The sequence below is a fragment of the Gambusia affinis genome, linkage group LG05 (genome assembly GCF_019740435.1).
Source record: "Gambusia affinis linkage group LG05, SWU_Gaff_1.0, whole genome shotgun sequence".
NCBI lineage: Eukaryota > Metazoa > Chordata > Actinopteri > Cyprinodontiformes > Poeciliidae > Gambusia > Gambusia affinis.
In genome coordinates, this window is record NC_057872.1 from 27,059,308 (window position 1) to 27,085,743 (window position 26,436).

The 26,436-nt window shown below is 38.3% G+C and overlaps 1 protein-coding gene across 3 annotated transcripts in view; it reads right to left on the bottom strand.

Moving 5' to 3' along the window:
- iglon5 (IgLON family member 5) overlaps positions 1-26,436 on the bottom strand; it is a 196,706-nt gene that overhangs the window by 126,264 nt on the left and 44,006 nt on the right. For 2 of the 3 annotated variants that reach the window (XM_044116097.1, XM_044116100.1), the window contains exon 3: positions 15,075-15,256. In XM_044116097.1, the coding sequence (XP_043972032.1) occupies positions 15,075-15,135 (61 nt within the window). In that variant the 5' untranslated portion in view covers positions 15,136-15,256. Of the gene's footprint in view, positions 1-15,074; positions 15,623-26,436 lie in introns of those variants that run through there. The other variant, XM_044116099.1, reaches the window with a different exon arrangement.

Sequence of the window (26,436 nt, forward strand, 5' to 3'; positions counted from 1 at the left end):
TTTTTCCTCCTTTTTTTTTTGGTCTGTGCAAAGGAAGTTGTACAAAACAAATGGCTTCTGAGGTAGAAGTAGTCATGGCAGCAATGCCCTTAGCAATTATAATTAGAAGAGCAACAAAGTTAGTGGGGTCGATTTTGATACGGACAAAGTGGTCTTTTGCCAGGGGCGGCGTGGCCTGAAGGAAGCCAATAGGGGGAGAAACACTGTGGATAAGTTTTCACCCAACTGATATGTATGCTTGGATTGAATCACCTTTTCATAAAGTGCCTTGAGGTGACATGTGTTCTGAATTGGTGATATGGAAATAAACTGAATTGAACTGAACTTAAGTCAATGGGGAGTAGAGCGCCCTTGTCTACATAGTAAACAGTGTAAGAAGATATGGCTGTACATTGCAGCCTGTGAATGACAGTAAAGTTGATACAGAGATAAAATAAAGTGCAATTACATTTGGCCAGTTCTATTTACAAATCTGTTTATTTAGATTGGTCAAAGTTATTTGACCAGTCTTTTATATACTACCCTTTTGTTATACTTTTGGATGCTTTTAGATTGAGCCAAACATGAAAACCATGAGAAGCACAATATTTAAAACAGATTCAAAAGTTGGCTGAAATAAATGTTTTCCCCTCTGCAAAAGAAAATGATTTAAAGAATGATTAAAATTCCAACACAGCAAAGGGAGGTTTGTCCTCGAACGCAGCACATGGGACATGAAAAACACACATGAATACAAGGCTGAATCCCTTCACCAGACATGGCCTGCATTAGCGCCTGAGCTTTTTCCATTGATTTGCTGGAGAGCGCCTTGTCTTTTGGTAATGAGGACAGGGAGAAAAGCAAGACCCTCGTCCCTCCAGGCTCCCTCAGGAAAAGCCGCCCGCACTAATCTGAATTGTGTTTCGAATGATCCTAACTCCCCGACACTAAAAAAGAAGACCAGAAGAATGAGGAATAGAGGAATGAAAATCACACAGAGCTCTCCATCTAGTAGAATTCACTCCTCCAAAGTGTATGCAACGTCCTACACATTGCCAAAAAATGAAACATCTCTTTTCTTGTTCTATTCTTCTGCTGTCTGTAGAATATCTTCATTTGCAGAGTAAACCGAAGCTTTGGAAAACAAAGGAAGGATTTATGTTTAATTTAGTAGGAATGCACTTAGAAATACATTATTAGCAGTATTTCCTAAAACATTTAAGACAGGAACATTTTTAAACAAAATTAAAAAGCCATGATTCCATGCACTCTAACAAGGTTTCCAGGGCCTTTAGAGAAACAGTCTCAGCATTACACATCCTCCACCATGCTTAACAGGGGATATGAGGTTCTTTTCCACACATTTATCTTGTTTTACAAACCAGAAGGATTTGTAATACTGGTTGCCTCACAGCTCAGTATTAGTCTCGTCTGACTAAAGTACACAGTTTCAGTTAAAACAGTGGCTTCAAGCAAACTCTACTTATTTACATTTATGAATGTAGGACAGAAAATATCTGTCTTTGATATAGCATGTGATAGTTAGGAAATGCCATGGCTCACTACAGATCTTTCACAGTAAACTTTGGATATTTGCTAACCTTTCTATCATCTTTTCTGCAATTTGTAAGACAAACATAGATACTTTTCTGATCCTTTTGGGTCAGAAATTTGTTGCAATTTCATGATGTTTGAAGTGTGACACATTGTGATGAAATTAAACAGCATGTCTATTTTACTATTTTAATGAGGGAAACAACTAATTGGTTTTTGTGTGACATTGCATTACTGAATAAATTAACTGAGGTCAAAGGTTGCATGTCTGCAAAGTATTTAATGGGATATTATGCAACTACAATATTAAAAAAAATCTTATTAGGCTTTTCACACATTTTGAAACATGGTGTATGCTATTCTTGAAGATGTTCTGCTTCTCTTTTGTTTCAATCAAAAAGTGAGCTACTGCTGTGTTATATTCTGCATATTGACTTAGGATTTTTTTTAAAAATAAATGTAAAACAGAAATTGCACGTTTTATAAAGTAGCCATCTTAATCAGTGTGAGCTTTCTAAAGAAAAATAAAATGACTTCTTAAAAGAAGAGGGTTAAATCTTTAGAACAAATATAGAGAAGTTCAATATTTTAACAAAAATAGTATAGCAAATTTCTGGAATGCAAAAATGTAATTCTGGTGCAGATCACAGAGAAATATCCTGACTTTTCATTAATAGGAAGCTTATGTCACATTATCAAAATACAGTGGTTTAGTGCATTTTTACTGAAGCTAATTTAGGTTGTTTTTTTTTATTTGTTTCTTTGCCTTTTTTTTGCTTGTGGTAATCAAGTTTTTTTTTTTTTTTTTAATAATAATTTCTGGCAAACTAACATGACTGGGGTTTAGTGTTTCAATACTTTGTGTAAAATCGTTATTAGCTTCAAAATGTCAGCAGGTACTTTTCAGAGCAAAAGGGGTAAAGTTTTCCCTTAATAATTCACAGAATAAGGTAGACGTTAAGGGTATTTTTTTGTCTAAAATTTTTAGGTTGATTAATACTAATCAACCTAAAAATTGATTTTTATTGAAGTGAATGTTACTATTCACTTCAATAGTAAGTGAATAGTAACATTCACTTACTATTGAATTTCTACTGATTTACTGCTTACAGCTTCAGAGGAAATTGGTGCAATTCATATTCCCCGTAGCCCAACTAAATTATTATTCAGTGAGTATATAGGCAAAAATATGTTGTCTCAGACTGTGTGCGCCTGTTTTATATGAGATGGCTGAGGCATTACTTATTGCTTCCTTGATAAGAATTAGTTTTCCCTCATGAAATATCCATCCCTCATCATTAATAATAGATTCGAATTTTCAGTTGGCAATAGTAAGAACACTCAATGTTTGTAGTCGTGCCAAAAATCGGTATAGGTCTTTCTGCTGAATATAACAGACAGGAAGGACGAAAAAAGGTCGTAGCAACACAACAGTCTAATTTCATTGGGCTAAATTTCTAGCGGTCTAAATATCAAGCCTACTTTATTATATTTAGTGTTGTCTGCAGAACAACGTGTCATGCCATTCCTGAAGATTATTTGCTCAGGATAAAATTTACTCCCAAAACCAAGGTTCCACATACACATGCATCTGATGACATCACATTAGGAATGAGCAGGTTAACCAGATTTCATTCAATGAGAGAACATTGTAATTCATCCATCTTATCTTATCTTATCATTTATCTTTCATTTGACCCATGTTGTTTGTTTCCCCTTTCTGTTGTGTTTATTTGTATTCTGCAAAGCTGGACCAACATATCTGAGTCAAATGTCAGAGCAATTTCAAGTCTTTAGGAAAAGTGACTGATTTCAGCAAATCTTTGAATAATTTACTAATAAAAACCACATGATTTGCATGATGCATTGCATTAAGATGATTTTCAAGTCCCAACTGTTTTCTGCAGAACTGCTGCATAGCCTCCTACTCCCAGGAAAAATGATCGCGGAGAGGAAAACCAATAATCAGCCCAATCTAAGCAGTTAGCTCCACCATGCATGCACCTGCAGCACAGCCTGTACCATCAGCATTACTCCTGCCAACTCCCAGAGGGAAGAGGTAAAAAAAAAGTCCAAGATCACTCGGCAGTCTAAAAGAGAGAGGTTGTTCCAGATTGCATGCAGCAACAATCTACTGCCAAATTACAGGCATTAGGTTGAAACATTCAAAATGTGGAATTTACTCAAGAGTGGCAAATACAGACAAAAACCATTCAAGTAGAAAACAAAAGAGGAATATACGCAAATTCATACCAGTTAAAGTTCTGCAGAGAATCAATGTTCAATGTCACCCCTGCATTGCCAACCACATTTGGTTGTGCAACATCCATTGATTACGCCAAAATCTGTGAAAAGTTGCTTTGCTCCTGTTGTGTCATCAGCACAAACACACACAAAGCTAGAAGTTAATCCAGCCTGATGTAACCATCAATCCATCAGGCAGGATTGATGGATGGGTGTTTTCAGACTGTGCACAAGATTCCTTTACTTTTCTTTATACCTTTCTCCATATATCATAACTACTAGCAAGTTTTTATTATTCTTCAGATATCATAAGTGATATCTGAATAATAACTGACATTATTCTTCCTATAACTGAATATGACAGTGACATAATAATTGGTAAGCTCCTAAAACCAATATGTGAAGACCGATTGGAGCAGTCATCAAAATCAACTAAAGGAATCACAGCTGTATCAAAACAGTGCTCCTTCTGCCTATTATGCACAGAGGCACTGTGGATAACCATCTTAAGGGGATTTTAACCTGTGACCTCTCACTCTCTGTTATAGTCCGATAGCTGCTAACACCGCAAGATGTTGAGGGCAGAGTTCAGCTTTAGCTTGACATATCACAGGGTCACTGGTTTATTGGTTATTTATCTCCATCCATCCATCCATCTTATTCCGCTTATCCGGGGTGGGGTCGCGGGGGTAGCAGCTTCAGAAGGGAGGCCCAGACTTCCCTCTCCCGAGCCACTTCTTCCAGCTCCTCTGGAGGAATCCCAAGGCGTTCCCAGGCCAGCTGAGAGACATAGTCCCTCCAGCGTGTTCTGGGTCTTCCCCGGGGCCTCCTCCTGTTGGGACGTGCCCAGAACACCTCACCAGTGAGGCGTCCAGGAGGCATCCTGACCAGTTGCCCGAGCCACCTCAACTGGCACCTCTCGACGTGAAAGAGCAGCGGCTCTACTCTGAGTCCCTCCCGGATGACTGAGCTTCTCACCCTATCTCTAAGGGAGAGCCCAGATACCCTACAGAGAAAACCCATTTCGGCCGCTTGTATCCGCGATCTTGCCATCCACTGATTGCCATCCCAGCCGCTTCACACTCGGCTGTGAACCGCTCCAGCGAGAGCTGCAGATCACGTCCCGATGGAGCCAATAATACCACATCATCCGCAAAAAGTAGAGATGCAATCCTAAGGCCACCAAAACGGATCCCCTCAACACCTTGGCTGCGCCCAGAAATTCTGTCCATAAAAGTCATGAACAGAATCGGTGACAAAGGGCAGCCCTGGCCGGAAACGAGCCCAACTTACTGCCGGCAATGCGGACCAGACTCTGACATCGGTCATATAGGGACCTGACAGCCCGTTTCAAAGGGCCCATACTCCCGGAGAACCCCCAACAGGGCTTCCCGAGGGACATGGTCGAACACCTTCTCCAAGTCCACAAAACACATGTAGACTGGTTGGGCTAGGGTGACCAGACGTCCTCTTTTTCCCGGACATGTCCTACTTTTCAGACCTAAAAAAATGTCCGGGGGGAATTTCAAAATCGTCCGGGATTTTGGTCAACTGCCTCAAAACACATTACATAGCTTACAGTGCATTGTGATTACATTGCCACTCCGTTCCACTACTCCACCCCCCCCTGCCCCCCCGATGTCCATGCGATATTGAAGAGTCGCTTTAGCCAACACAACCCTACAACATCCAGAGCCTTAAGGAACTCCAGGCAGATCTCATCCACCCCCGGGGCCCTGCCACTGAGGAGCTTTTTGACCACCTCGGTGACCTCGACCCCAGAGATTGGAGAGCCCAACCCAGAGTCCCCAGTTCTCAGCTTCCACAATAGAAGGCATGTCGGTGGGATTGAGGAGGTCTTTGAAGTATTCTGCCCACCGGCCCACAACATCCCCAGTTGAGGTCAGCAGCACACCATCCCCACTGTAAACAGTGTTGGTGCTGCACTGCTTCCCCCCCTGAGATGCCGGAGGTGGACCAGAATCGCCTCGAAGCCGTACGGAAGTCGGCTTATTTATCTCTGCCAAAGAAATAAGTAGAAAACCTTACTGCTGCATACTAAAATCTTTTTAGGAGGATATGATGCACTTCTTTGGAATATGTACAACAAGCACCACAATGAATATATATGAATATATGTTTTTAAAAAATATATTTTTGGAATGTTGGTTTGTAGAATGACTGGATGGCAGAGCAAATCTTCTGTTGTCTTACTATATTTATCATTTAATTGACCAGACTTGCCTGTCTAAGTGTTTTATTTTGTTGTCACAAATCTGCTTAGGAGTCAGATCGGATGGTTTTTGTTTAAATTATGCCTCCAGCTAAATTATCCACTGTGACCAAGAAAAGGTAAAGCTTTTTTTTTTTGCCTTCTGCTGATGTGCTTCTGTGACTTCTCAAAATTCAATACAGACTCTGCCAAAGATTGCCAACTCTACTGCTATTCCTTGGACTGCATTCGCAAGACCAAATTCAAGGTACAATACCCACTTCACACCTGAATGATTGAGCCGTAATTTAAAACTGATAATTCAAGTGATTCTGTACAATCTTAGGTGTGTAACAGGGGCTTGTTTCAAGAACCTTTGGTGAGTTTACAAAATCTTATCCCTATGTAAAAAGAAGCAAATCATAAGTTTGCTCTCTTTTTTCTGTCACACTGCCCTGAATACTTTACTACTCAAGAGTTGTCATGGTAACATCAAACCAATGCCATTCTATCTTTTTGTGTTTAATATACAATTTGTGAGTAATACTGAAAAAAACATCCAATGAAACAAGAAACAATAGCTCAGTATCAATTAATAGAAACACTTAAGTGTCCAGGCTTTTATTAAATTGAAATTTTTCATTTCAAAGGACTAAACTGATAAACATCCAAACAATGATCAACCCCAAAGTACATTCTGAAGGCTGAAGGATTTAAAAGATTAAATTGGAGGGATGTTTTTGCTTTGTTCCATTTAATGAAGCTCTCGCTGAAATAATGGTGCTAAACTACTTTTAGTTGTTCTAACTTGGTAGATCCAATTGTGAAACACATGAATCCTGCCAACCTTTAAGTAGAAATTTGCTTTATGTAACTTTAATTTCATATTAATCCCTCTGGCAGTTTCCATCATTAAGGTAAATTAAGTTTTTTGGGGGTTTTTTATGTTTCAAAGTCCATAAAACATGCATATGCCACTTAGCACACCAGAGGAAATGTTAAAATTACTCAGTTTTCTCCAGCCGTATGAGGCGTTGAGTAGCAGAGCGCTACAACGCTCACGTTTTGCTGCAACTGCCAGTCAGCTGACTGAAAGAAGGTTTCTACATTTTTTCCTTGCTAAAAAAATGACAAATTTAACTGTTTTGAAATATTTTCAGTTGCAAAAAACCTTTGACATTCATGGCAAACTAAAGGAGCACTAGACATTACTTCTAATAAAGTAATGCTGTTTTGAAATTGCATTCCACATAAACCAGCTACCTCAGATAATCAGGTAATGTCATGTTTGAATAGTTATGCTACTCTTTGAAGAACAGATAAGGAAATCACTTCTAAATTTAGATGGTGTTTATTATATGTTTTAAAATTGTATTAATTATTATAAGAAATTATTTTTGCCATTGTAAAAGTTGCATTTCATATTTTACATGTGATTAAATCACATGTTCTGCAAACATTTTTGTGAAAACACTATAGTATTTTTACTCAAAGTTTGCACACTGTGAGAATCTCTTACAAGCACATGAAAAATATATCCCATCTATCCTTATACAAAGTTATAGTATGTACAGAAAAGTCTCAAAGTTTTCTGACCCCTGAACACAGTATCACAACCTTAACATTGATTCCGGGTTTTCATGGAGCTTTGATTTTCTTTTTACTAAATCCAAAGGTCACCAATTTCTAGACCGTCAAGATCCAGACCCAAATGCCTCACTCAGATCCAGATCTGCTCTGAGACTTTAGTGAAATATTTTTTAGGGTAATCCATTCAAAGTGACTCAGCTTTTCTAGCCTTCAGGGAAGTTGCAGCAGAGCGAATTTTGAGGATGACAACAGAACTCTTGAAGCTGTCTGCTCAGACAAGCAAGCCGATTCAGAGAGCAAGACACACACAAGAAACTAAAACTGAGAAAAAAGTTAGGAGAAATATATATATTTCTTTATTATTACTCAGACTGCAAATGTGTTCTTTCTATATCTTTATAGAAACTCTAGTTTAAACCCTGTGTGCCTCATATGTACAGACACAAGAGATCAGGGTCACTTTTGAATAATCATACCCACTATATCCGGAGCTAAATGCAGTGCTTTGTAAAGTATGCATATATCTTAAATGTTTTCACATATGGCCACAAAACAGACATAAACTTAAATGTATTTTACCAAAATTTTAACCAATAAACACTCTAGTGCATAATAATGTAGTACAAAAAGGACAGTCAAGATGTTTTACTCCCAAAAATCTGAAGGGTGTGGCATCCATATGTATTCAGTCAATAGTAACCTCTGCCCCAGTTTCAAGTGTTAAGAAGCCTCTTACAGATTTTCTTCCAGAATTACCCATCCAGTAATTTTCTCCAACACTTACCAGCTTCTCTATCCCTAATAAAGAAAAACCTTCCCACAACATGATACAGAAATCAACATGTTTCAACTTCACGATGATGTGCAGAAGTAATCTTACCTGTTTTGCATACTGAACAAACATGCCACACCTTTAATTTGTTTTTCACTATAACTATTTACTAAAGATAAAAAAGTATGGACACCATATCCTGCTCCTTCTGCTTTACAAATATGGATTATTGTGTGTTGATCACATTAAATGTTAATAAAATGCACTAAAGTTTCTGGTTGAAATGTGACAAAAAACAAAAATGTTCAAGAGGTATGAATATTTTTACTACCTAATCTGAGCGGTGTCTTAAAATGTAGAAAATATGAACAGCTAAGCAGCAACCTTAAAACTTGTACCAACATAAATTTTTGACAATCTCAGGGATTGTGAAAAAGTGCATGACTGTAGTAGGATAACATTTGTATTGGAAAATACCTTTTTAAATGGCATCTTGATTCTGTCTTCCTCAGTTTCATGTCAGGGCATCCACATACACACATTTACTTTCACTGTTTTTATAGAAGTAATTGCACATATAGTAGGTTCATCATTATAATTATTTAGAAAAGAGGCATAAAACATCAGAAGTCAACCCTCTTCTTCACAATATGCCATTTTATTCAGCTTTAGTGTTTTTCAACATGTAATTAAAATATAATATTTTTAAATATTGCTTGAATTTAGATGAATGAAATTCACCTTTGTTTCAGTCTCTCAACCTGTGCCTCTGATGTGAAACAGTAGCATTTTGAGGTTTGATCTGCTCAATGGTGCATGAGCAACAAATTCACTGTAAAGGTAGCAAATGTGGCACACCACCACACAACAACAGAGAAAGAGAGGGAGACAAAAAAAAAGAAACCCTTGGGAGAATTTTTAGACCACAGGCCCTCTCAGTTCTGGTTATACCTTCCACCCTTGTCCCCGAGGCTCTTCACAACCAATCATAGCCCTCTCACTTGAACACTGGCAGATAAATAAAAATCTGCCAAACCAGCAGAGCATTTCTAAGCCAAACATGGAGAACAACAGCTCACAGAAACCATGGATTTCAAAGGGAGGGAGAAAAACCAGAAGCCCCTCCAGAATAGGAGCGTGAGGCATCTGTTGATGCTGGCAACTCTCTTCTCTTCATCTCCAAGCCAAGACTGTTGATCCATTGGAGGACTTGTGTGTGTGTGTGTGTATGTGTGTGTGTGTGTTTATGCATGCATGTGTGTTTGAGCATCCAGGATGAAGAGGGATGTCTATGTGCTAACATTTGCAATGCGCATTGACCCCACTTGGCCTCCATATGTTGCTGAAACAAGAAGGATGGTGGGGTACAAAGTGACCTCTTATGTTTTCACCCGCGTTCCTACTTTCTACACTTCCTCTTACTGAAGCTACCAGTATGCTGCTAGGAAAACCCGTCTGTTGCACTAGTTCAGTACAATACGTGTAATATGATCTCTGTATATGTCAGTGTGAAACTGGAATTTTAGGGCATTTGTGAACAAGGGAAAACAGGTTCATTATAAAATTAGAACTAAACTAAAATTATTTGATTTAATTTAAACATTCTTTATTTAAACCAAGACCCAGTGGAATTATAACTTAACAATTGAGGGCATTGACTTTTTCCTGTCTATTTGAAGAGAATATTCTTAATTATTGTTGTTGCGCCACATCCCCCCACCCCTTCTTTCTCTACTCTCTCACTCTCTACTTCCTCTTCTGAGAGGGGAGATGTGCAGCCTGCAGTCAACTAGTTTCACAGAGCACACCTGTTAACTGCTGATCTTTCTCTTTATTACAACTTGCACTTGTTACTGAACCAGGTTGATTTTAGTGACTCAGGCGAGTCCCAAGGTTGTTATTTTACATATAGTTTTGGGCTTAAAGGACCTATAAAACATTTTCTACTTTATCGTCTCCAGAATCAAACATCATAGCTATTTTACAGCCATCAAAGAACTTTGAGGTGACTCATTATTTGAATGTCCTCAAGATCTTTTAGATTTTCTTTATGCTAAGTATTTTATTATTAAGGCATTTTTCCAAGGGTCAGTACAGCTTAATTCAGTAGCAGAAATAATCAAATAAGTAAAATCAATCATCTAGTCCAGGGGTCTCAAACTCCAGTCCTCGAGGGTCGCAGTCCTGCAACTTTTGGACATGCCTCTGCTGCAGCACACCTGAATAGAATAATTAAGGCTCTGGAGAACTGATCTACACAAGGTGGAGGTAATTAAGCCATTTCATTCCAGCGGTTTGTACCTGTGGCACATCTAAAAACTGCAGGACTGCGGCCCTCGAGGCCTGGAGTTTGAGACCCCTGATCTAGTCTATCTTTCCCTAATGCTGACACTGAGAACTAAAATGGGAACCTTTGAGAGAGACAGACAGAGTATGGCGTTTCGAACCCCAGAACTGGCCTGACGATGAAGAAGGAGTTGCAGCAGGAGGAGGCTGTTGATCGACAGGCAGGATTCTCTGTATGTCTGATGAGCTTTCGTCTCTGCATGGATGGTGAGGTCACACAGGACTTCGGTGCTGGCAGGAAGAGTACTGATTTAGAGCAGCAGGTCTCGGGCCTTAGGGTGACTTCTTCATGTGTGTAGCGTTCCTCAGCTTCTTGACTTGCAGCTGTGTAGCTCCCTTCAATTTGTCTCACAATCTTTTTTGTCTGTTGAGATGTAGATGAGCTGACCTCATGGAAGGAAGGCACTAGTTCTTCTTTGTCTTTTTTCTTTGTCTTTGCCTTTGTCTTGGTCTTCATCTTTGCTGTGGTCTTCAACTTTGTCTTTGGGGTCTGAACCCAGCTGATGAGAGAAGTGCGATTTGAAGCCACATGTTGCGGGACTGACGGGTTGGTCCCCATGCGCCGGACAGTCTTCGGTTCTGTGGCCCCGGCTGCTGAGTTCTTTGTCCATCTCAATCTTGGCTCAAAGCTGCCTGGAGGATCCAACCAAAAGTTCCTCTTTTGCACTCACCATAATTAGGAACAGTTAAGATAAATGTTACACTAAGACACTTTCTACAATGAAATAAACTCTCATGATTAATAAACTTTTAGTACAGAGATTTATTCTAGACCAAAGTAAAACTGGCAGTGGTGGGAATGGATGTGTTCTATTTTAGGGAGCATGAAATCATATCAAGATTTCTTTCACACTAAAGCTGCCATTTAACATGAACAGGGCCCTTAAGACAGTGTCAAGGCACACTGCCCTGCATGTTTTTGGTGTTTCCCTGCCCAGGTGATTCCAATTGACAGGTGTTTACTTAACTGCAATCAGCTGAATCAGGTGTCGTGATGCAGGGAAACATCTAAAACACGCAGGGCACCGGGAAACACTTCCATAGATGATGCCCAATATGATGCCAAGGATGTCCCCCTTCTTGCTTTTTCCTGCCCTATCTGCTATGTACCCTGCTGGGATTTCTGATGCATCTTGAACAAATTATCTTCTTAAATCCATTTTCTCCCGAATAAGCAATGGATTCATTATCTACATTAAATATTAAAGTATTCTATTACAACAGAAGTCACTCTCTAATTTAATATGTATATTTGTATGGATATATTCCAGCTATAATGTCCAGTGCCTGGTCTGATTTCAGTAATAAAACAGGTTTTGAGTAATCACAGGCGATGTGCGTGCCAAGAATGCGCAGATATTTTGCAGTGAATTTCAGGAGGCGCTTGGCCATGCATCCAGATTAACCAAATTTTGTATTTCACGTAATAAGAGCAAATAAATGAGAAAGAGAAAGGTATGATGGCATGCCAGGACCTGGATACCACATGCGTGGTGTGGTTTGTGCATTCACAGGCCAAGTCTGTGGGAATCCTTTGAATAGCTTAATGGTGTTTTGCAGCTCAAAAAAATCCTCTGGCAGGCATGCCATTGTGCAGGTCTGAATCATATTTGACTGTTTCTGAGTGCATGTGCAAAATATGCACAACTCTTGTAAAGCATTTCTGCTTTGAGAATGAGAGAATTAACTATTAAATAAACAGAATTCAGTGGAAATAGTTGTACAATACAGAGAAATGTGTCTTCTACATCATTAAACAGCTAATAATAACTCACATACAATCTGCTAAATAGTGTTGGTGAAGTATTTAGGCAATCACAGTGTGCACACTTCTCCTGGGGCCACAGATATGAAGGATTGTTCTGCAGCTGTATGATTTATAAAGCATTGAGATGAAGCCTTTTAACAGTTCTGTTATTCTTTTATAATGCATGCTTTCCACCTTAAATAGATGGACATGCGAAAGGCCTTACAGCACCTTGCAGTAGAAGGCAGCATCCCTCTCAAAGATGGTCCTGATTCACATTTAAGGCAATGTGCTTACATCAGCGTCCAATCACTCCTCAGCTATACCTGAGATGATTGATCGCACCTTCATATCGCAAAGAATGCCACAGGTTACAAATTCAGACAAATGATATCTGAAATGAGGCTCACTTTTTGTCATGTGGTTGGTTTGTGTGACACCGAAGCCTGCTGTGGTTTTGTGTGCTCTGTGTGTATGTCCTGCAGGGCTGTCCGTCTGCTGTCTGCCTGGGCTGGATATGGGGAGCTTGCTGCAGGAAGCCAAGCATGACCGGCTGGGCTTTCATTGCCCACAAGAAAATCAGGAGCATGAGGGTACAGGCCCTGTCTGTATCAGCAGATTGTTAACCTCATATCTCATTGCACTGACACATCAATTATTGTTATTAAGCAACTAGAGTAATTTACTTATATACTGATTTCCCACCAGACTAAGGCAGGACTAATTGAGACAGGTGTGAGGATTTGAGCTTGATGGGCCAAGGGAAATAAGAGGATATGGTGAGAATGGTATGTGCACAGCTAGTGAGTCGTGGATCGCCCAGCTGTAAAGTGAGAACTTAGTGGATGATTTTGATAAAAATGCACCAATAAGGCACAACATTATGACCACCTCTTTAATTATGCGTTGGTCATCTTGCTTCCACAACAGCCCTGACTTTTAAATGGATCTATGTACTCCATTAGAGTTCCAAATGAGTGCAGTGATTTCTGGCACAAAGATGTTAGCAGGAGATCCTTTAGGTCCTGCAAGCTGCATGATGGAGGTCAAATATGATGAATTGAATTGGGATTAGGGAAATTTTAAATCATATTCAACAGTCAAACTTTTCCCAACTAAAACCAATCATGAAATATTTCTGATATATTGTGGATTTATGCATTAATGAATATCATTTCCATTAAAGGGTGTGTTCAGTCAATGCTTAGTTAGATGATATGGGTGAGAGAAAAATCCACATGGATCTTAAAAGAACATTGAACATTGCATCAACCGTCTTCCAATGGTGTCTCTTTGTTCCAGGTGTTCCCTCAAAGAAGGAATGCAAATGCATCATCCATGTGTTGAAAAATGAAGCATCATTCATCAGACCAGGCCACCTTCATCCACTGCTTCATGGTCTATGTCTGATACTCACATGCCAACTGATTGAACTTTTGGAAATGGACACCCTGACTGGTCTGCAAACAAGCTGCACTGTAGATTTAGATGCCTTTTTTTGTCAGAATCGGCTTTAACTTCTTCAGCAATTTGAGGCTCAGTAGCTACTTGTTGGAATTAATGTGAATTGATGTGTAACAGCCTACGCTGTTCACCACTGTTCCTTATTCAGAGCAGTAATGATTCTGACCTCTGCAAACCCTATAAGAGCTATAGATTTTGGAGATGCCCTAGTCCAGTTGTCTGGCCATCACAATTTGACCCATGTTAAGAAGTAATTATGAATTCATTCATCCATCAATCCAGCCAGCCTTGTTTCTGTCATCAGTCAATATATCAATGTGTCAATCCATCCAACTAATCATCCATTTACACAATTCTTACACAAGGGTCACTGACAGAATTATTTGTATTCAATACATTGGTCAACTTTAAAATAGGCAAAACTGACTAACAACTCAGAAAATTTGAATGTGGGAAACTCTATAATATTGAGTAAGAATGTGTAGGAACCTTGTTCAAATGCTAAGTTGAACATCATATCTCTTTTATAGGGGCAAGAATTTTTAGCGCATGTTCCTAAAGTGCGCTTGCCTCCCGCGATGAGCTGAATTAAAATGTTTTATGCCAGCCTGAAAAGAGGAAACACAGGTAGTTCATGCTGGATCTCTTCAGCATCCCAAAACCTTCCATCCATCTCTCATTCTTCCACGACCTTGATTTGAGGAAAGAACAAAAACACCGTCTCTCTGCATTGCTCCGACCCGTACTCACATTAACTCCACGCAGCCTCCCCCCCTCCCTCCTGCACACAAAATGCGTCGTGCGCGTGGGGATGCCGCCGGCCCATTCAAGTCACGTAGTAAAGGAACGTTCACCGAGAACCGAGGGATAGGAGTCTATTCCTCCCCCTTCTGTAAACATCTCAACATGCATCAGTCGATGCCCACGCTAAGCCACGATAGTAGCAGCACACTGCTCTGCGCTCACACGCACGCGCTCTGTATGCATGCGTACAAACAGCATTTCTTGACATCTGTGGGTAAGCAAACAGAAAACAGCAAACACGCGTGATCCACATGCATTCTTGGACCCCCAGCCTCCTCCTCTTCCTTCTCATCATCATTAGTATTCCCCCCCATAACCATTAACAGAATATTAAAAAGCAAAAGCTCACTGAAGAAACTTACCTTTAGACAGAAGAACCAGGATCAAACCAGCCAATGTGTTCAGCAAAAGAGGGCAGCCCATGATGGAGTTCTGATTGATTTTCTGCTCAAATGTTACGGTATTCCTTCCTTATGGAACCGCTGCGGGAATTCGACCCACTGGATGAATCTCAGCAGAAATAGTCCAACTCTTCTACATCCGACTTTTTAAATAAGTCCCGTCAGAGAGAAAGAAAGAGAGAGACAGAGAGCAAAAGATAGGAAAAGGAAAGAGTGAGATTTTCTTAAACGTCTCTGTCTGCCAGAAAAAATATATTACAGCAGAAAGCCCAAATATCCCAGACAGACTTAGTTTGGCTCTCAGTGCCTTGAAGAACAGGCAGAATTTCTCTAAAAACGCATGAAAACTGAAACGTAAACATTCACACCGTCCGATAATCTGATTTGATAATGTTTTTCTCAGAGAGCAGGATGGAGTCTGTGCGTTCTGGCCAAAAAACCTCAAGCCTCTCCGTTTGTGTCTCTGTTGGTATGCAGCGCGTCTCCTCGCTCCGCACTCAGCGCGTCGCAGAGAGCAGCGTTGAACGCGAGGCGCACAGCGCGGAGCATGATTGGCAGCTCATGGAGAGGCCCTCTCCCCCAATCGCTGGCCCCAAGGAAGGAGGCGGGATGTACGATTGCACCGATGTCCCGCAGAGAAAGGTAGACCGAGGAGCCGAGCAGGCCAATGGGAAGCGCGGGGTGGGCGGGGAGGATAGAGAGGCAAAGCGCGGCGCGGTGATAATGCAATGTGATTTATAGCCAGTTTGGTGTTGCTGCAGTACTCAGAGAAGGTAGTCCACTGGGGTGGGGGGACAGGCGGGCAGCCGTGATAACTACAGGGACTGAGGAGGAGGATGGAGTCAGGAGCAGGTGGAGTCCTCACATCAGTGGTCATGTTGTAGCAGACTAGGCAGAACATTATGACCACCTTCATTAGTGTTTTGACCTAAAAGACTAGGAACAATGATGTTATGTTTCTCAGGGATCTATGTATAGCCCTTCAGCCACCACAGACAAAAGTAATCAGTCTAAGGTTTCCAGCTTGAATTTAAGTTAATAATGTGAAGATTTATGTGGAGATTTTTCTGGTGAGGTGGAGGAAGCCATGGGAAAATGTCTGAGAGCAGCTTAACATACCTCCACCCTAAAGGGATTTAAAAGCCATCTATGGTGAGCTTATGTTTTTGTTTTTTTACAAAAAATATATTATTACTACTATTGCTATTATTCACCATAGTAATGAAAGCCTGCTTATGACAAATATTGTAATTCATAAAGCTAGATTTTTTTGCAGCATCCAGGTGAACATTGCAATTTCTGCTTCATATCTGGCCAGCAGTGACCAGCTCCTGCATTTCTCTAGAATATTATCAGAATATATTAGCAAACTATGCAGTAATTTAAAATAATCCATGGACATCAGCAGAATTTTTTTTTTTTTTTTTGCTTTATGTTACTGTTGTAAACAACAGCAAATTCCTATCAGATAAACATTACACACACCAGCAGCTACTGTGACTGTATGATGGTCTGGCTTATGTCTGTGGTATGAACTGTGTTTGTGTCCAACATCTTCGTGTTGGAGATGCTCAGACCCAGCCATCATAGTTTGGCTCTTGTCAAGTTCCCTCAAATCCTCATGCTTATATATATGTACATATATATTCCTTTGCTCTGACAGGTGCCATGATGAAAGGATGATCCATGTTATTCGCCTTAATTGTCAGTGGTCACTGACAATGATTTGTCAATGATTTATGCATGACGTTTAACCTGACATGACTCAAATGTTGAATGTCAGCAATCCAAAGAAGGAGAATGGGAGGAAAAAATTGAATATCTTATGCGTGTGAGCACAGACTGACTTGTGTCTGTAACGATCTAATTCTAACAGATGCCAACATAAACCCATTTAGGTAGAAATCTTCAATTTATGCAGAAGTAGACAACTAATGAGCTATTTGTAGGCATGTTAGTCTCTTTGTCTCTGCTGCATCTGGTGCTAATTACATAAGCGGCAGTTGCTTTTAGTAAGGGGCCACAGTGAGCAGGTAATCTTATTTAAAAACTTGATGGCAGACAGGAAGGTAAATGCAGAAAAGTTTGCATCGCATATTTATGCTAAGATTTCAAACACCTGACTGCTCATTACAGTCATAAAACATCACATAGTCCTTGTTATTTAGCTCACAGTGGCCTTTCCATTCTATATACAGTATCCCTAAATAGGTTATTTCCATATTAAGATTTTTTTTTTTTTTTTTTCAATGTTGAGTGCTGCTTTGTTTTTATTCCCAGAATAGCCAATTAATGCTTTATAACTGCTGAGTACATAAGTAATAGAGCAGTGCTGGCTGATTTATGTTATTCAGACAAAATTAGAACAAATACAGTTGGGGATAAACAAAGTGCATCTCTGGCTCTGATGAAAGATGAATAGGCCAAGAAGAGGAATAGGCTAATATTAATAAAACCAAGGACTGATTAGGTCGTTGTTGAAATGAGCTACAAACTGTGAATGACTTGCCCGGAAATTTATATTATTCCTTATAATTAGCTCTTATGCAGCAGAGAACATCTGAAGTCTCTCATTAGGGCACTATTTATAGCATAACTGTTTGCTTGTCTGATATAAAATGGTTAACCTCAAATAAAGTTCAACTGTTTTTTTCCTCAACATTTTTTGAGTCATACAACATTGGGCCTCCAAAGAATTAGAAGGAGTTTGTTATTGAATGATACCAGTCAGTGAAAGAGAGCAGAAGAATCTTTTAGGGTTTTAAATAGACCAGGGAACACCTGCATTCTTCATATATCTGGGATATGATGTAGGATGGAAGGACAAAAGCCTTTGTTATTCATTGTTATTTGTGCTTAATAGTGTAAGTCTGCACACTTATCTAATAAAACAGTTTTATTTTGGGTGAGCCAAAAAAAAAAATCATTTTTTTTTGCAATTGACCTTTACTGATTGTAGATTATAAAACAGGATGAAAGGGTTTTGTTATCTGTCTTGGTGTGATTTCTTGAAAGGACATGGAGACTTCAGTGTTGTGGAAAAAATAATTTTTCCTTTAGAGCTTTCATCTGTATTTGCTTCTTTTTTTGCAAACCTTAATGTTTCAGGTCATCAACATAATTTTTATATATGACATCAAAAACTTAAGTATATATGTGGAAAATACCACAAGTTTGCTGGACTGTGCCTTGTAGGCTTGTCTGGACTGTGATTGGCTGGTCTGCCTTTCAATTATGGTCCATGGCAACCTATTAGAACCTTAATGTGCTGGAACTTTCAAATTGAAAAAAATCTAGCCTTATTTGAAAAACTAGCCCCGCTCTTGTTAACTCAAATGTATTGTGATTAACTACATTTCTACTTGCAGTTATTGACAGATTTGATTCTATTGTGCTATCATTTTTGTATATCACTTTGGTGCAGTTTTAAACCTCTTTTTAAAAGTATACAAAAAAATGACATGGGCATTGACGGAACAGAAAATGTTGCTCTAGAAGAAATTCTTGAAGGATATTCTCCAACCAACATTTTGTGATCTTAAACTCAATTGGACTTGGGTTTGGATTAATCAGTAATCAGAAGGACACCAACAAGACCAAATATGCATAGAAAAATTAAGGCTTTGAAGATGCCCAATCAAGGTCCAGACGATAATGTGACTGAGATCCTGTGACATGACTCTAATCAAGTTATTTGTTCTTGTTTGCCCATAGTACCTGAAATCCTTTTTTAAAACTTGCAATTTAGGATTCACTCAGACAATCTTTTTCTGGATTTTTTTAAGGAGTTCAACATTTAAATGTGAGAAACAAAAAAATAAATATGATTTTTTTCCAAAACACTTTATACGTCTGTTGTAAAGATGATTACAATATCACATTTCTGCATTTATGAATGCAGGAAGATGCTAATTTGAACAATAAAAACATTATCTAGAGTAAAGATAGCAGGTCTTTGGCCAGAGGGACAAAATTGGCTTATGCTATTTCTTTAGACAAAACTCCAAGCACAGTATGGTATGCTGTTTCTCTAATCAGCATATCCTCCTTCCCACCTCCTTGTTTTCGGTACAAGTGTAGTTCTGTATTTCCACTGAAATGCCGCAGGACAGCTCACCCATTAACATAGAAATATTGGCTTGGTGTGACGCTGAGAACTGAGATCCAAACAAAAGATATGGTATTTGCACTTGGGCGGCTTTCTTTAATGGCTCCCATTATTGCAATCAGTGATTCAGCTAGGCTGTGTTGTACTTGCAAATATTATTTATACACCTGTCATATGTCAGACTGTTTGTAATCTGTTGTTGCCAGTTATTCTGCAAAAATAGAAACACCTGAAAAAATGTTGACACAAATTTGCATTTTGACTCAGATTTTTTACAAAAGGCAATTACCCTCAAGCCTCACAGGATCCCATCAAGCTGTGTGACAACCTGAGCACGATGAAAGCGAGTGAGCAGACAGGAGGCAGTTCGCAAGTTAGGAAAGTCTGGTTTGAAGCAGTTTAAAAAAATTATATTGAATTTCTACTACCTTGGCTTAAAATTAAGAACAAGATATTTTAGGGCTCCTGACTGCTGTCCCCAGGCTTACAAAGTAAATATATGTTTGTTTTTTGGGGTTTTTTGTGTTATTTTTTAGTTATTTTTCTTAACTTTTGTTGGCAAATTCTTGGCTTGAAGCACAATAGTGCTTATGTTCTAATGCCGCAAAGGGAATATATAGTCCTCAACAAACAGCTTTATGGACATGTGCTCATAAACGTCCAGGAGGTTGCAGCATTTCCATAAAGTGGAAGAGTGAAATAGAAGTTTGGTGAAGAAGGGTACATTTGTACATAAACATTGTGACAATACGTGATGAAGTGTTTGTGTATTTTCTTCTGCATTCTTCTTTCTGAGTTTATTATTGTTAGAAAATGTCTTCCCAACATTCAGTTGTTATTGCCATTATGGTTGTGCCATATTAATCGTATTATATATGGTTTCTGTTTATTCTTGTGTTCTGTTCTTTGTGCATTTGGATTTAATTCTCTTAGACCAGGGTTTAGTTACTTTCCCTTTGGTTTGTATTTTGTCTTTGTCTAGTTCAGGTTACTTTGAGTTCATTATTCATCATCCCTCAGTCTGCCTGTTTGCTCTCTTCCAGAGCAATACCTAATCCCTGATTATCTCACCTACATTCAATGTAATTCCCACTTTTCCCTCAACATGAAAGCCTATGCTGCATTCCAGTTGTAGTGGGAAATAGAAAATACCAGCTTCCCATTTGGGAAGGGAAACCACCCTCCAATGTTGGATTTTCCACTGAGAAAGGGGAGCAACCCCACTATGCCCAGTTACAACTTGTGAGGAAGATTTTGTGTTTCAATGTGGTCGCTCCTCACATCAATAGGGATAAACTATGATAGAAACATGTTAACTTTATGAGACACTTGTAAAAATGTTACATCTGGCACCTGCTACTCTAAATTGAACAAATTACTGGAACACAGCATCACTGGTTTTTATTGCTATATGTTGCTCAATCCTGTTATAATCTATATGAAAATCTACACTACATCATATTTCCTCCATAACACTAATTTGTTTTATAATTTAGTTAGTGACATGAACTTCAGTTCATGTCTTTGACTTTCTAAAAGTTGCTGTTTTGTGGTATCAGATTTATTTTTGCTCGCCTTCTGTCTCAATTGCCTGCATTTGTGTCCTCCAAACCCACCAACCCCGTTTGTTACTGCAGGACAGGGGGAAGCAGACTAGGCTCTGCTGGATCATAACAGACAGCTGACGGGACATCTTCTATTTAAAGAAAACAGTACTGCTGAAGAAAGGCCCAAAAAAGCCCTGTTACTCACAGAAGAGGAGGAGAGATTTTGAAAAAATTGAAAACTTCGTCTTCCATGGTAACATTAATTAGCCCTGCAGTGTCAGGGTCTAAACTTTTTGCACATTTCTTTTACCTTTAGCAGATTTTTTTATTTTTTTTAATGAGGCTCCTTTTAACTGCACTGATCAATTATTTTAACTGAACTTCTGACTTAAACTTAGTCATATTTAAGACTAAGTTAAATATGACTACCCTATCAACATCTTTAGGTGTCATTACTTCAGTGAATTACCATTTTCCAGAAAATTTTGAACAGAGTTAAACTTCATGGTGTCATAGCGCAAGCTGAAAAGATGGAGAAGGCTTTTCAAAATTTTCTTCAGCTTCCTTGATGTGAGCGCAGAGTCACAAAAGTGTGGATTTATTAACTAATGCGGCCTAAAAGTTAAATGTCAAGGTTTGAGTGTCTGTCAAAAAACAGCCACTATCTGTTATTATTAGTAGAAACAAAAGTGATATTCAAAAATAAAAAAATGTAATAAAAATGACAACAAAATTTTGCAATGTTCTTCTCTCACTTAAACTAATAAATTATAATCACCAAACCAAAAACCCAAAGCTGTTCAATCAAAACCAAGGTATTAATTACCATGTGGTAATTTCTTAGAAACACAATGTTTAGGAATGTTTTGGTATCTTCTGAAAAAATACTTTACAGGTTTTATACAGAAAAACGTTAAAGTTCTTAATTATACATCTATTTATTAACAGAAATGTATAAAAACAAACAACAAATTTTTCTATTAAAATGAAGTGGTGAAATTTTTTGAAGGAAATAGATCTATGAATTCTTTATGATTTGAATGTTTACTGTTTAATGTTTAATGTTCCTTCATTTTTGGATTGATTTTTAATTTCTTTGGTGTGGTATTCGAGTCATTTCTCAGATATAAGAAAGGGAAACTTCTTAAAATCTTTCTGTGTTTAATCTGTTTTTGAGTGCCAAAGATGGTCATAATTACTATGAAATAAAAATGAAAAAGGAATCATAATTTTGTAACAAATACTTTACACTCTCACTCTTAAAACCTTTAGAAATGTTCACCTGCATTAACTTTCTGTGCATCATTCCAAATTGCCCTTGATGTAGAAATAGGCGTATTAGCAATATGAAAATGCATATATTTGGTCTTGGGAAGCTCTTATCAGTCTGAGTGATGCTTATATGGAGCCAATATGCTCAAGCCAATTACCTTGATATAGTTTCTTCCATTGTTGATGTTTTTAAAGGACCATAAACCCACCTATGTTGCAATCAGCACTGGCAAATCCTGCTGCACTGACAGTAAAATCAAAATGTTGATCAAAGAAAGGACCCATATAGCATTTGGCTGACACATTCAAAGACATAAACCTGTTAGTAGTACAAGTACAAGGTTTATTTATGTACTGTTAGCTGGCAAATAACACAATGCAATTACTCTTTAATTGTGCATGTGAAAAAAAGAAAGTTTAATTTTTACCTATATATACAAGACTTCAGAACAACATTGTGTGCAATTCTACTTAGTCTACAATACTCTAAAATCCCCAAATAAAATTCTATTAAACTTACTACTTTAAGAAGTGGCTTTATCAGTAAACATGTTTACTTAGAGAAGCAGCCAAGATGCCCTTGATTGCTCTGGAGGAGCAATAGAGAGCTACACTGAAAAAAAATAAGACTCATTGGATGAACATAAAAACATCATGGAAAGGTTTTCCACCTGATTACTTTGCTTTATTTCAGCACCATGTAATTCTGTTACTCATATTTAAAGCAAATGTTTTAGGTCAACTTAATTTATTAAGGTTATTTCAATGTAAAGCAATTGTGTTGGCTCAACTTATGTTATTATGGTTATTCTATGGTTGATTCTAAATCAAAGTGTTGGCTCAACTTAATATATTATGGTTATTCTAATTTAAATAAAATGAGTTGGCTCAACTTATTTTATTATGGTTATTCTATTAAGTTTTGGCTCAACTTAATTTATTAAGGTTGATTCAACTCATTTACTATAGTTGGACCCAATGTAATTTAAAAGAGCCAGCCCAACTAATTGGCAATGGTTTGGACCAAATAATTTACTTGACTAAGATTAATGGGCATTTAGTTGAAACCAACTTTTTTTTTTCCTCCGAAGAGTTTTTGCGGTGCTAGTGGCTCATATATTTTTGAGACAGTAGGCAGACAGGGTGAGGACATGGCAAAGGTTGCCAGGACCGGGAGTCGAACCAGCGACGTCTGTGTCGAGGACTAAAGCCTCCAAACGTGCAGTGTGCTAAACCCCTGCGTTGCGAGTTGATCCAACTCATGAAAATTAAGTTAGCTCAACAAACATGCTTCATGCTGAAAGAAAGCTATTTAACTGTGTGGAAATCCTTTCCATGATTTAATTATGTTAATTCAAAGACATTTTTCAAAAAAAGTGTTTTTTAAAAGAAGACTTTTTTTTTTACAGTTCTTTAATGCTGAAAGAAATTTAAGAACTGTAACAGTGCAGTATTTAAATGCCAATAGTGCTCTGCAGAGAAAAACAAATATCTATAGTTTAATGTGTAACTAAAACCTCATTGAAGTCTTCCCAGGCGCAAAACGGTGAAGTCGCATAAGCTCTTGTGATCCCCTGATCTCGCTAGACCCTCTTCAGAGGGAAATGAATCTCACTAAATAGAATCACGTTATCTCATCTTGAATACGTTATTCAAATTGAGACAAAAACAATTGTCTCATGTGAACTCGCGTGATATCCCGTGATCTCACTCAGCTACAGCACAAGATCATCTGACTATAATGAATCATGATATCTCAACATGATTAAATTTCATAAACGTGAAATCATGTTGGATTTCTTGTTTATCCAACATGAAATTTTTGTTTGAAACATGAAATCATTTAGTTAAAAGTACATTATATTATTTTGTTAATGTGACAACCCCCTAAGTTCATTTTTTTACAGTGTACAGCTCTTGTGGCAAAATCTCAATAGTACAACTATTAACCATGTTCATAAAAGACAAAACAAAACCACTGGAAAAAGAAAGCAAAAAGCTTTGTATTTGACACCAAGAAGGCAGATTCACACATGTAAAAGAGAGAATTACATTTTTGGAAGAGTTTTGTGAAATAAAATTGTGGTTTAATTAACTGGTTGTGGAGTCTGGACAGTAGTTTGCAGGGCAACTTGTTTATTTTTATGATAAAATATAGCTGCACTGTTTTTAAAGAAGTTTGTATTAATTTTAGCCATACAATAAAACCACCGTTTAACAAAACTGATATATTCAGGTTTGTGGATTTTGAACATCTGATCATTCTTTATTCACTTGGCTGTGTTTGTTGTTGCTTTTGTTGGACCACCAAGTACCTAATCTCTTGTTTGGTACCTTCAGATAACAGCAATGTATACAATAGCTGAGTGTGACTGGACACAGTGGAACTGAATGCATCATTACTCATCAGAGGTAGAAACAGAAAGGCCAGTTTGATGAATGGTAACCAACATTACTTGCTCTCAGGCCTTTGTGGCGATTGTATCAATAGTTTTATGCAAACAGAAAGCTTTCGGTTCAGAATACTGAAATAATTATGAGACTCCCTGTTGATTTTGCGAGTTTGCTCACTTACAAAGCCTCTGATTTTTATTGTGGCTTCAATTAAGTGAGGTGAGACAGGCTATCCCTAACTTGTGATGTGTAAAAAGTTCACCAGTCTTTTCCATTCCAAGCTCTACACTACCATGGGCAATACCAAAGAGCTGTTAAAGGACGTCAGGTACAAGATAATTGATCTGCACAAGGCTGGAAAGGATCAGGGGACCTTCAGCAAGAACCTGGGAGAGAAGTTAAACATGAAATGACCACCAATAGCTCTCAGTCTGGAGCTCTATTCAATGTCTTGCTTCATGGGGTGAGAAAGATCATGAGAAAGGTGAGGAATAAATACAAGAGAAGCTTGTTAATGATCTGAACCAGCTGGGGTCACATTCACTAGAAATACCTTTGGTAACATAATAATGGAGATCTTGCAGCCTGTTACAATAGAAGGCTAATGTACAGGCCATGTACAAATCTGCTAATGAAAATGTTAATTATCCTTTAGATGCATTAGAGGATAAAAAATGACCCAGTGAGGTTGTTTTCTTGCCATATCTTTTTTAGTTATTTCACATTCCAGCTATTCCTCAAAGAGGGTTATTGAAATTATGCCATTTAAATGATTAATTCTAATTACAATACATTTTACAATGCATAGCGTATTGTAACCGAAGTGTAGAGGTAACAGAGATGAGCTTGATGCATTAAAAAAAACTATCAACACATCACATCCTAATTAATACATGATATCACATGATAATACATGTACATATTAAGTTCAGTGTATTTCTCTTACACATGTATTGTGTGAAATAGTTAGGGAGAAGTTAGGTCTGGCCAACTTTTTTTAAAACTATTTATCCAAACAAGTACAAATAAGTATAGCAATTCAAAAATAATGTAAATCTATAGTACTAGCTAACTGAGGTAGCTAACTATTTAATTCAATTCAGCTTATTTATATTGCATCAAGTTACGTCATCTCAAGGCACTTTGCAAAACAACAAAATCTTTTTATCCAATCATACACCCATTCCAATAGATACTTATCAAGCAGTGCATCAAGTTCAGTTTAACATCCAAATCAATTTAAAACATTTTCTATCTACTGAAACTACAAGATTGCATTGAGGAGACTCAGAACCCATCCAATCACTGAACAGATGCTTAGAACAGATAAATGTGTGGATGTGCCAAAACTTCCTCCAGCTGAACAAAAACAAAACTGAAGTTATTATTTTTGGACCTAAAGAGGAACGATCTAGAGTCAGTGCACAGCTTCAGTTATTACAACTAAAAATCAGCGATCAGGCCCGAAACCTGGGAGTAGTGATGGACTCTGACCTGAACATTCAGAGCCACATAAAGACAGTTACAAAGACGGCCTTCTATCACCTGAAGAACATTTCCAGGATTAAAGGACTAATGTCTCAGCCAGATCTAGAGAAACTCATCCATGCGTTTATCTTCAGTTGTATTGATTATTGTAACGGCGTCTTCACAGGTCTGTCCAACAAATCAATCAAACAGCTGCAGCTGATCCAGAATGCTGCTGCTCGCGTTCTCACTAAAACCAGGAAGATAGAGCACATAACACCAGTTTTAAAGTCCCTCCACTGGCTCCCTGTAGCTCAAAGAATAGACTTTAAAATACTGTTGCTAGTTTATAAATCACTGAATTGTTTAGCACCACAATATATTAAAGATCTGCTGTTGTATCAACCTTCCAGACCTCTCAGGTCTTCTGGTTCTGGTCTGCTCTGCATCCACAGAACCTGAACCAAATGAGGAGAAGCGGCATTTAGCATCTATGCACCAAAAATCTGGAACAAACTTCCAGAAAACTGTAAAA